We start from the raw sequence: 12,041 nt of genomic DNA on the forward strand, positions 1-12,041 counted from the left end.
CTTAACCGAAGTGGTTGTTTCATGCTTTTCATCATGGGAGAGCGCTGATTTCTATGCAGGTGCTTTGGGGTGGTTTCGAATGGACTAAAAATAGAAGAAAATGATTTGTTTTTACATTTTTTGATCCATCCGGAACCACCCCAAAGCACCTGCACCAAAAACCGGGCTCTCCCACGACCAAAGTCATGAAAGTCAAGTTCGGAAAATCTTCGTGATGGGCACGGAACGCAACTTTAACAATTTATTAAAAAAAAAGTACTGACTAGAAAACAATTCTGTTTAATTAGAGGTCATTTTTAGATCATAGTCTTTAATTAAAAAAATTACCATAGTGGGTTGCCATTTAAAAAAAAATTTTTTTCCAGAATTCGAAAACTAAAAAAAATTTCGAAAAATGTTATTCTTAATAAATGGTCACATTTTAATTGGACTTTACGCTACACTAATTATTTTTTTTTGTAAAGTGGTGAGTTTACGAGAAAAACGCTTCGTTCCATACTTTTTATTCACCTGGTATATCTTCAAAGCTCACATTAAATATTTATATTTGTTTTCCTATTTAACTTAAGACAATGACCGAAACCAAAAAAGGCTGATTTGAAATGAAACTGAAAGTCATCTAAAAGTTGACGAGTTTTTTAAAAGCTTCTTTCTTTTATCCTTTTGTTTGAACTGAATAATACAGAGCAATCCATAAATTTCAAGTTTTATGTTACGTAAAGGAAGCATTAGTTAAGGTGTGGTGTAGGTAATTGTGTTTTATTTTATTCAATAAACGGCAAAACGTTTCAAATGTCTTCTAGCAAAACCATTTTAAAAAAATGTCTGGTCAACACAGTCCTAAAAATTTTATAAGCATAATATAGATTTAAATTATTTAATAATTTAATTAAAAAAAAAAAAATTACATTGGCGCACAGCCTTAAACTTCACCAACAAAAATTGTTAACAAAGGTCCCTAAGGTTTGCCCTTCAAAATGTATTCATTGTTAAAAAAAATTAATAAAAACAGAAAAGAAAATATAAAAAAAATAATAGAGGCAAAAATTTTGCATTAAAACCTTAAATATCACCAACTGCTATTAGCAATGTAAATTTCAGAATGAATTACTCAAACGGCGCAAACTTATTCGTTTATAGTGCATTTTTTGATGAATTTTCCGAGGCTAAAATTCGAGGTTGCACCATCTATATCTCAAAACTTATAAACATTCGAACAAGGCAAGTTGAGTTATTATCTCCTTTAAAGGGTTATAGTGTGAATCCATTATTGTGGTGTATGTATTTCTGAAATTTTCTTAGATTCAACCAAAAATACAAATTTCAACTTTTACTAAATTTGTATTTTTTTAAAAATTAATCCATTATGGCATTGTTCTAAAACCTCAGTTTTGCTGAAATTTCATTGTGAAGGAAAGGAATGGCTTTTGTACAATTTTTACGTTATTACGTTTGTTATTTTGTTAATTAAATTAATTAAAAAGCAATTATAGTTCAATTTATTATTTAATTATTATAATTTAAGCAGTCCACCACTCACTTACTCGCTCAGATTGTCCGAAAAACGGGTTTTTCGAGAAGTGATTCCTTATGTCTGTATAAGGGAAAAAATCCTATGGACTCGAGTTATGGCTCTAATTCCCATAAAAAGCATTTCTGGACATTGGTCCTATATTATTCACCCAAAAAATCACCCCCAAAATCTTTTTTCCGGACATCCTGTAAGTACCTAATTAAATGGTAAGTCATTAAAAATTATTAAAGAGGCTGGCTAAGACATTGAATGCGTGTTAAGTTTTAGTTTGTTTTAGAAGAAAGTGCTTTTAATTCGAGGCACGTATTAAAGATTCATAAAAACAGATAACTGACAGGTTTTGAAGTTCCTATTCATTCATGAAATTTTAAAACATGCTAGACAAGATTTTTATTTATTCTTACGACACATATTTCAGAAATGCTGTTTGCGGTTTTGATGACATTAATACTTCGTTGCTGTGTACGAAAAAATATCCATGTTTTATGCATATTATCGATTATTGTATTAGAATGTTTTGACTGAAATAAAGTACACTTTTTTGAACCTGCAATTATAGTTTATTCTCTTGTTGAAATACATTATACATTATATCGTCAAAAATAGTTTACGCTTTTACTTTTTGTTGCAAGACAAATTAGATTTTAATATATTTTCCCAGAAAACATTTTGTCATACTTATATTGATATTTTAATGATCAAACTAGACACTTACCGTCTGTTTGCTTTTTTGAAAGTTTTTAAAATAAGAACACAAAAATAAAATTTCGTAATAAATTATATTTTCTATAAATAACAAAGTTTCCAAAGTTGTTCATTATATTTATTTACATAATATATTAACTATATGAAAATTTTGAGTTATTTGATCATTAAAACTGATCCCAAAGAGAGTATAAAAAATACGACCCATTAAACTGCGGACTGAGGTGAAACATCATCTAGAAAAATACTTTCCCTTTTATCATCAGATTCACTGAATAAAAATTTGTAGAGAGCACATCAGTAGTTAGTAGGCCCCTAGTGGACACAGCTACTCTTTTAAGGAAAACACCCCATTTTCAAGGGTAAACAGAAAAGCAGAAAAAATCGTGAAAACACCCCGATTTTCAAGGGTAAACAGAAAAGCAGAAAAAATCGTGAAAACACTCCCGTTTTTAAAGTCAACATGAACCCATTTTTGAAACTCGATGGCTTGTGGTAATTTAGATCTCATAATTAATGAATACAAACCCGGTTCGTTAATAAATACTGTTTTGGCATCAATTTTCTTGACGCCCTGTTTTAGGGCGTCTGATCTATCTTTTAAAGAAAAACCTGATTTTTCAAGGTAACTCAAAAAGTGCAAAATTTATGAGGTCCCCCTCAGAACATTTGCCCTGTTTCTATAAGGTAGAAGGCATGCTATACAAACTCATGTAGATGGGTATGTACGTCTGTTCAGCACAACAGTTCAAATTTAATGATTCTAGAAATCAACCCATTGAACAAGTTTTTAATCAATTTTCCCGACGGGGTAAAACACCCTGTCTGTAAAATTGATGTGAAAACTATTTGGTAATGAATAGGATTAGCATAATTATAGAACTAGGTCAAAAATAAATAAAGAAGATAAAGAAATTTATTTAAAAGAATTATGTGAATTGCAAAATTTGGTATATACCTAAACGGTATACACTCCAGAAAATGACCAAGTTTTAAAGGTATATTTTTCAAAGTACCTTTGTTAAAAGTTAAAATTCGCTTTTTTGCCGTTTTTCTATTGGGCCAATTGAGCACAAAAATGAATACGGTTTCGACTGAACAAATTTGGACAAGCTCCTTATCAGCGAAGTGAATTCACAGTCCTGTCCTGTTTTATAAGGTAGCAGGCATGCTGCACAAACTCATGGAGACGACTTTTGTAGAAAATTTAAATTTGCCGCCAAATTAGTTCCAAATTTAATTGTCCACTTGGACACCAGAGGTTGTCGTTTCATTCTAGTAACTTTTATTTCTTACTGTTGGAGTGTTGGCATGAAATCTGCATTTCTTGCGATCCGTGTTTTAATCATATATATAATACTAGTATTATATATAACTAGTATTATATATATGGTTTTAATTGAGCGATTGAGGCTAGATTAATGAGGTTATATCGATGCTTCCTGGATAGATGGATCGCCATATCAAAGAAATCCTTGAGAATTACCCTAATTTTCTAAACGGTGAGCATTTTAATTAACATTCTTGGTTAAATTTTTATTCCTTATACGCTTCAGATGATCACGTGATTGATTGTACTTGGGAAGAAGATGAGGATACTAAGAAAGCACCGTTTGTCAGAATTTTACCTAGAAATTTTTCTGTAAAAGATGTCACCTATATAAGAAAAAGAAGGGGGTGCTACTTCCTAGTTAAATATAATTTTGACACCGGCGAAGACCTACCAACAGGAAATGGATTAAAGGTGTTGGTAGATCGGATTAAAAAATATTCTCCATCGAATACTGTGATAGTGGACGAATGTATAGAACCTCCAAAATTATCGTCATAACGTACGTAGTTTGTTGCAAATACAGCCGACTGGATTTTGAATGGCCCATACAAACACCAATTAAAGTATGGGCTATGCAAAATGCGCTCGAAAAATTTCACATATAAAGGTAATTAGGTAAATTTCACATGTAAAGGTAATTAAAATAATATGACTTGTTACAGTGTTTTTAATTTTATGGCCATTAAATAGGAATCATTAACATTATCAATATAACTAAGATTACTACAACATTAACGAGGTAATCTAATATATGAAGAATTTAAAATACTTAGTTTAGGAAAATGTATTTAATTTTTTTTTGAAAGAAGATAAACTTTCATATTATATTTTTGTTTCTTGCAAAGTGTATTTTTCAATCAGTTTCTAAACTTAGGGAGTCGATTTCAACGGGACCCTACGATGTCTCTGGCTAGTACATTGTTTAGTAAAATTTTTAATTGCTCCAGTACACCTATGTTTGGGCAATGAATATTGAATGTACTAAAATCAAATGGAGCCGCTTTTAATAACATTTGAAAATTCATCATCTTCGTATGAAATCGCTTTACCTTTTTTAAAAAGTACAATAAGTCATTATACAGGGTTATTCATAAATATGAAGCAATATTTGACCCTCAAAAATGAGATATAAAATGATGTTAATTTAAATAATAACTCGTGTCCTATCTCTATTGATAAGAATTTTACAGTCTTCGGAATGTGGGTATGGAAATTTGTTTTTTTTTTTGTAATAACTTCGGAACCATTTGACCAAATATTATAAAATTTAGAACGGTTACTTGCGAGAACATACCTTTTAAACTAGTAATTAGGAAAACCGGATACATCTACTCAATTTCCGGTTTCAGCAATTGCAGGTCATATTTTCAGTGTTTTTTCGTTTTTTTGGCCTCTTAACATTATTTTTTTTTTGGTCAAAACAATAGAGTAATCAATTTTGAATAAAAAACGCATAACCTTTAATACCTCTAAAATGGACCGTTTTAAAGATATTTTAATTTGAAGAGAGGACTGCACAACGCTGAAAATGAAAAATATGAATTTTGAATAAGTGGTATCCACAGCAACCAATGACCATGGTCACATAAATCCCTGCCAGGCATTTGTTAACTTTGACGATAAATTTTTGTGAATTTTTTATGAATTAAATGCTACGACATCCATTTGGACTTATTCTAAGTTATGTTTGGAGTCTGAGGTAAATTCTTTTATTAAATATTTTCGATTAATCGTCTAATAATTGTCCAAACTCAAGTTGACAGATGCAAAATATGTGACCATGGTCATTTGTTGCCGTGGATATCACTCATTCAAAATTCATACTTTTTGCTTTCAGTGTTGTGCTGTCCTCACTTTGAATTAAAATATCTTTAAAACGGTCCATTGGTGGTATAAAAGGTTATGCGTTTTTGAATTGAAATTGATTACTCTTTAGATTTAAGCAATACAAAATTAGTGCCAAGAGGCCAAAAAAACGGAAAAATACAGAAAATGTGACCTGCAACTGCCGAAACCGGAACTTGAGTAGATGTATCCGGTTTTCGTAATTACTAGCCTAAAGGGTATGTTCTCGCAAGTAACTATTCCAAATTTTATAATATTTGGTCAAATGGTTCCAAACTTATTACAAAAAAAATAAATTTCCATACCCACATTCCGAGGGCTGTAAAATTCTTCTCAATAGACATCGGGCACGAGATATTATTTAAATCAACATCATTTTATAGGTCATTTTTGAGGTTCAAATATTGCTTCATATTCATGAATAACCCTGTATAATGACTTATTGTACTTTTTAAAAAAGATAAAGCGATTCCATACGAAGATGATGAATTTTCAAATGTTATTAAAAGCGGCTCCATTTGATTTTAGTACATTCAATATTCATTGCCCAAACATAGGTGTACTGGAGCAATTAAAAATTTTACTATTCATTGCCGTCTTAATCTATGCTATACTATATATTAGATTAAGACGGCAATGATATGGGCCATTCAAAATCCAGTCGGCTGCATTTGCAACAAACTACGTACGTTATGACGATATATTTTGGAGGTTCTATACATTCGTCCACTATCACAGTATTCGACGGTGAATATTTTTTAATCCGATCTACCAACACCTTTAATCCATTTCCTGTTGGTAGGTCTTCGCCAGTGTCAAAATTATATTTAACTACGAAGTAGCACCCCCTTCTTTTTCTTATATAGGTGACATCTTTTACAGAAAAATTTCTAGGTAAAGTTCTGACAAACGGTGCTTTTTTAGTATCCTCATCTTCTTCCCAAGTACAGTCAACCACGTGATCATCTGAAGCGTATAATAATAAAATAGTAAAATAGTAAATAATAAAAGCGTATAAGAATAAAAATTTAACCAAGAATGTTAATTATAATGCTCACCGTTTAGAAAATTAGGGTAATTCTCAAGGATTTCTTCGATGTGGCGATCCATCTATCCAGGAAGCATCTATATAACCTCATTAATCTATGATAACCTGAATCAAAACACGGATCGCAAGCAGAATCGCAAGAAATGCAGATTTCATGCCAACAGTAAGAAATAAAAGTTACTAGAATGAAACGACAACCTCTGGTGTCCAAGTGGACAATTAAATTTGGAACTAATTTGGCTGCAAATTTAAATTTTCTACAAAAGTCGTTATATACATGAGTTTGTACAACATGCCTGCTACCTTATAAAACAGGACAGGACTGTGAATTCACTTCGCTGATAAGGACCTTGTCCGAATTTGTTTGGCCGAAACCGTATTCATTTTTGTGCTCAATTGGCCCAATAGAAAAAACGGCAAAAAAGCGAATTTTAACTATTAACAAAGGTACTTTAAAAAATATACCTAAAAACTTGGTCATTTCCTGGAGTGTATACCGTTTGAGTATACACCAAATTTTCCAATTCACATAATTCTTTGAAATAAATTTCTTTTATTTTCTTTATCTATTTTTGACATAGTTCTATAATTATGCTAATCCTATTCATTACCAAATAGTTTTCACATCAATTTTACAGACAGGGTGTTTTACCCCGTCGGGAAAATTGATTAAAAACTTGTTCAATGGGTTGATTTCTAGAATCATTAAATTTGAACTGTTGTGCTGAACAGACGTACATACCCATCTACATGAGTTTGTATAGCATGCCTTCTACCTTATAGAAACAGGGCAAATGTTCTGAGGGGGACCTCATAAATTTTGCACTTTTTGAGTTACCTTGAAAAATCAGGTTTTTCTTTAAAAGATAGATCAGACGCCCTAAAACAGGGCGTCAAGAAAATTGATATCAAAACAGTATTTATTAACGAACCGGGTTTGTATTCATTAATTATGAAATTAATTATATATCATTAATTATGAAATTAATGAATAGAAACCCGGTTCGTTAATAAATACTGTTATGATATCAATTTTCTTGACGCCCTGTATTAGATCTCATGATCTAAATTACCACAAGCCATCGAGTTTCAAAAATGGGTTTATGTTGGCTTAAAAAACGGGAGTGTTTTCACGATTTTTTCTGCTTTTCTGTTTACCCTTGAAAATCGGGGTGTTTTCCTTAAAAAAGTAGCTGTGTTCACTAGGGGCCTACTAACTACTCACATCCAATTACAGCAGCTACATTTGGACCAACCCAAAATATCTACAACCGAAATCATAAGAAAATCATCAGAATTAATCAGTAGAAAATTACCCATTGATCGGCCCAACTTCCCCCAAACACTAGAGGAGCAAAAGACCTTGCTGTATTCATACTAGCCCCAGTCAAAGGACCCTGAAATGAAACACATTTCTATGAAATTTATGTTTGAATTGTCATGAAAAACATTACAAAACAAGTAAAACAAATATAGATATTACACAGGGCGACAAAAAAAGTCATGTCGTGACAACTTGACAATTTTTTTATCATTTAGTTCGTCTCAGTGAGACAAATCAAATGCACTACAAAAATTTCAAAAAGTCCACACACTTTGAACTAAATAATTTTTTTTTCTAATTTAAATGAATTTAAAATACCTACTTTAACTTTAAAAAATCATTACTCAATATAGTAATATCATTTTGCTACGCCCTACTAAAAATTTTATGACACATTATAAGGAATTAACCAAACAATGGCTTGAATTTGTAACCCTCCATAAATGGCACGTTCCTTTGCAAGTGTTGCTGCACCCACCAGAATAAAACAGGGCCGTATTTAAAACCAAAGTAGTGGTAGAGTTTTACCAAGCTATTATTAAAAAAAATCTGCTTTATTTAATAATAACTTGTTAATAACCACCTGGCTTTTTTAAATTTCTTAAAATACTTGACTACATCAAAAACTATTAAAATATTTGAAGAATTTTAGACAAAAAGAGTATAAATAATCCGGTCCTGTTCAAAACTGACCTGTTTCAGGGTCCGGGTGGGTCCACTAATTTATGATTTGTTTACCCTCTGGTTTACTCTTAACAATACCGCATTTAACTTAAAAGTAATAAAATTTTTAGTAGGTCTTAGCAAAATGATATTAGTATAACTATTAGGCCGATTTCCTTCAAATTGTAATAAAATTTTAGATTTAGTATTTCTTTGGTATTAGAAATATGTGTAGCATATTTCCCAAACAATTAGTCAGTTAAAAAGTGTAAAAATTCATTGAATAAACGTTATGGTGTGTCTGTGTTTTATTTAAAAAGAACCGCCAAAATAGACCAATGAGAGGTACGCCCAGATAATTGGATCAAAGTGGAAACAAAGTGTTTATTTTGTTGCTACGGAAATGCTGACTTCAAAGGGTATATAAAGGAGAACGGGCCGCCACACCGGCAGATTCATTTGAGTCTCCTTCCGAACCTCTTCGGACGCAATCACCAGGACCTCTCTTGGTGGAATAACTTCAGGACCTCTTCTGAAGGACTGTGCTCTTTGGACATCTTCAAAGAATACGGTCGGCGGGACCTTCTTCCGTCGTTAAAACATACCTTTCCCAGGACATCTTCTGGGAGCCGAGTTCACCTCTGGACACGGACCACGGGATCCCTTCCGTGGTAAGGGCTTAACATCTGGGATTTCTCCTAGGTGGTGTCACTTCCTGGACCTCTCCAGGAAAGCAACCGACGGGACTTCTCCCCTCAAATTCACCCGCGGAGGACCTCTTCTCCAAGGGCTAGGGTTCACTAGGTCCAAGTTAGAATTTGTTTTTTTGTAAAGTTTGTTATTTTATCTGTTGTTACTGTTGTTATGGTTACTAAATAAATTTCTCTTTTCAATCACTTGTGTTTAATTCAATCGAACCTTCCCATTCATCTCCACTGTATAAAAGCTGGCCGGAAAGGCATTCTTATGTAGTGTAAACCTGGAGAACATCTCCAAATAGTTCTTTTCCAACTTTTAGGAAAAAGTTGGTGGCGCCCGGTTTAAATAAGTAAAATAGTAATAAAAGAAAACACATTACAAAATAAAGACCATTCTATAAAGGGATGGCCTTGCCCTTTAGGATAATATAAAATTTGAGATTGAATATTGGCAAACTTGTCTTTGAACAGTGTTCGAAGAAGTTCGAAGTAACTCGATAATCTATCTAATCTAAGAAAAACCCTACGAGTATTTTTTTTTTCATCATTACCATCGTGTAGACCATCTCTTTATTAGTTGTAATCCAAATTTTCAAAAAAATATACCGAGTCACAATTCGAATTGTGACAATTCTAAAGTGAACTGTGTAGAATTATGATACCGCAGTTCGCCTGTATGCATAGGAAAAAAAATTCTAGCAAAACAGGATTTCCGGAAGATTGTGAGCAATTTACGGCTAACTGGGCAATTTAAAAAAGTTAAAGTGAGAATTTGTTAATTTCTTGCTGTTGTTTCTATTATTATACACTTGAGTTTTGAATATAATTTTTTTTAAGTTTACAATGTCAGTAGTCAAGCACCGACTATGATTATTCGATTTGAAATAGTTAATATTTTACACCGTCGTCTGCGTTGATTGACAGTAATATTTACTGTCAATCAACGCAGACGACGTTTTACACAAAGTAGTTTATGTTTTGCTTCTTCAGGCAGGAACAAATAAAATGGGCACCCTGTAGAGATTCTTCAGAATTTGATTTGGAAGATTTGTATATTCACATTTTTACACAAAATATTTCTTATTTTAAAATGATTTTAAGATGTGTATTTTGTTAGAATTATTTGGTTTATTGATCACACAAAATACAGAATTTGGAAGGAAGTTGTTATTTACAACAAGAATGTGACGTAACTATTTATGTTCTCTCGATTGTCATCGTCGCCGACTAATCACGGGAGATTCGATTAAATTACAATTCCAACACCTCCCCTCGAATCTAGCGTATGACAGTCCATGAAACACTAAAAACACAAAATATCTATCGGATTAATTGACCGCCTTCAGAAACACCAAGCACAAAAGAAAGTTCATAAAATTAACTGACAGTCCTTAATCCGGCTGATTTCACACACCACTCATGTTTCGTCTTAACCAAACCTTTCGTCAAATGCCGAAACGGTTCAACAATTCTGTCACGTAACCGCCCTGACGCATCGCGATCTGATCGCGAGTTTGTCAAATTTCTACGCCTAAACAATAGCTTGCGTAGCCCAGAACCTTTATCACATCTGCCTCCGCGCATCCCCATACCTCTTGGAGGCAAACCTGAGTATCTGCGTTCATACAAATCACGAAATTCTTCAAAACGACGATCATAGTATCCATCGTATCCATCTCCAAATCGACCCATCATCCGGTCGCGGAAGTGGTCTGGTCCCATACCTTTGAGACATTCCTTGGACCAATGTCCACCCCTACCGCATCGATAGCATTTTTCAGGATCGCCCATTCCGGGCCGTTGACGCACGCGACTCGTCGAAAATTGCACCTTCATYGGCTGACRGTCCACCAGAGAGCCGTTCAATTRTTTGATCGCTTCGTTAATGTCACCCGACGACTCAAGGTGTACYAAACCGTAGTTGCGGACGATGTCGCATTCRACCACCGTTCCGTARTTTTTGAACAATTTGCGAATCTCCGGTTCCTTRGTGRTATCGGTGAGATTGCCGACAAAGATTTTTGTKGTTGGTGTTTGAAGGACCTTCTGGCTCTTCGCCGCCACGCACTTCATTGGTTGTCCATTCAAATTTTGTATTGCCTTGCTATCTTCCGATTCGTTCTCCATATGAACGAACCCGTAATTCTTCACGACGTCACATAAGTTTTGTGATTCTGTGGACGCGGACTGAACGCTTTCCGCAAATCCGCGAACGTAGTATAAATCASCAACTCTTTCTGCACGCACTACTACGTGACCTTTTGGATTTAATATTTTAGCACCTTTACTGTCAAAAATCACTTTGAAACCACGGTCAGTGATTTTTCCGACGGAGAGAAGATTTGTTCTCAAGTCTGGTACGTACGCAGTGTTCGTTAGTGGCACGTTTTTGCTCTTCATCATGAGCTGCGCGGTCCCTTTTCCAACAATTTCAGTTGTCGAACTATTTGCCAAGTTCAACGTTCCATGTTTGTTTCTATCAAGCTCGCGAAAATTCTTAATATCGTGGCACATATGAGACGTAGCGCCACTATCTAAACACCAACTTGCGTCTGCACCTTCTGCTTGAAATGCCGAACCCTGTATAGTATTAAAACATGTGATTTCCGCAGTACGCGCCGACTGCTTCCTTCCACTTTGACACTCGAATTTTTTATGTCCCATTTTATTACATTTAAAACACCGAATTTCTCTTCTATTCCTATAGTTACCATTGCCACTGATGCTCACTACTTTCTTGTCATTATGACCACCACGTTTATTCACAAACATAGCATTCGATGAGCCTCCACTGGTACCACCTTTACGCGCGTCCGTCTCTTCTATAATTTTGGCCCGAAGAGCATCTGGACTTGGTAGATCATCACGAGTTTCGATAGCGCATCGAAAAT

General features: G+C 33.8%; 2 protein-coding genes across 2 annotated transcripts in view; one reads left to right on the forward strand and one right to left on the reverse strand.

Annotated features, from left to right (window-relative positions):
- Positions 1–3,580: 3,580 nt before the first annotated feature.
- LOC123012508 lies at positions 3,581–4,231 on the forward strand. The gene is made up of 2 exons (XM_044410469.1): positions 3,581–3,741; positions 3,796–4,231. Exons 1-2 carry the CDS (start codon positions 3,690–3,692, stop codon positions 4,068–4,070), a joined length of 327 nt encoding a protein of 108 aa, XP_044266404.1. The 5' UTR covers positions 3,581–3,689; the 3' UTR covers positions 4,071–4,231.
- Positions 4,232–10,527: 6,296 nt separating this feature from the next.
- Positions 10,528–12,041, reverse strand: part of LOC123013881 — a 1,998-nt gene continuing 484 nt past the window's right edge. The window contains exon 2 of the mRNA XM_044412735.1: positions 10,528–11,996. Coding sequence (XP_044268670.1) covers positions 10,528–11,996 — 1,469 coding nt within the window. The remainder of the gene's footprint in view (positions 11,997–12,041) is intronic.

This window comes from Tribolium madens, unplaced genomic scaffold (assembly GCF_015345945.1).
Source record: "Tribolium madens isolate multiple individuals breed KSU strain unplaced genomic scaffold, Tmad_KSU_1.1 Scaffold_96;HRSCAF=242;Tcas5.2_LG5, whole genome shotgun sequence".
NCBI classification, from domain to species: Eukaryota; Metazoa; Arthropoda; class Insecta; order Coleoptera; family Tenebrionidae; genus Tribolium; species Tribolium madens.

Coding starts and splice junctions, on each gene's coding strand:
- LOC123012508 (XM_044410469.1), top strand. CDS start 3,690: ATGGATCGCCATATCAAAGAAATCCTTGAGAATTACCCTAATTTTCTA. Junction 3,742..3,795: donor TTACCCTAATTTTCTAAACG/GTGAGCATTTTA, acceptor TATACGCTTCAG/ATGATCACGTGATTGATTGT.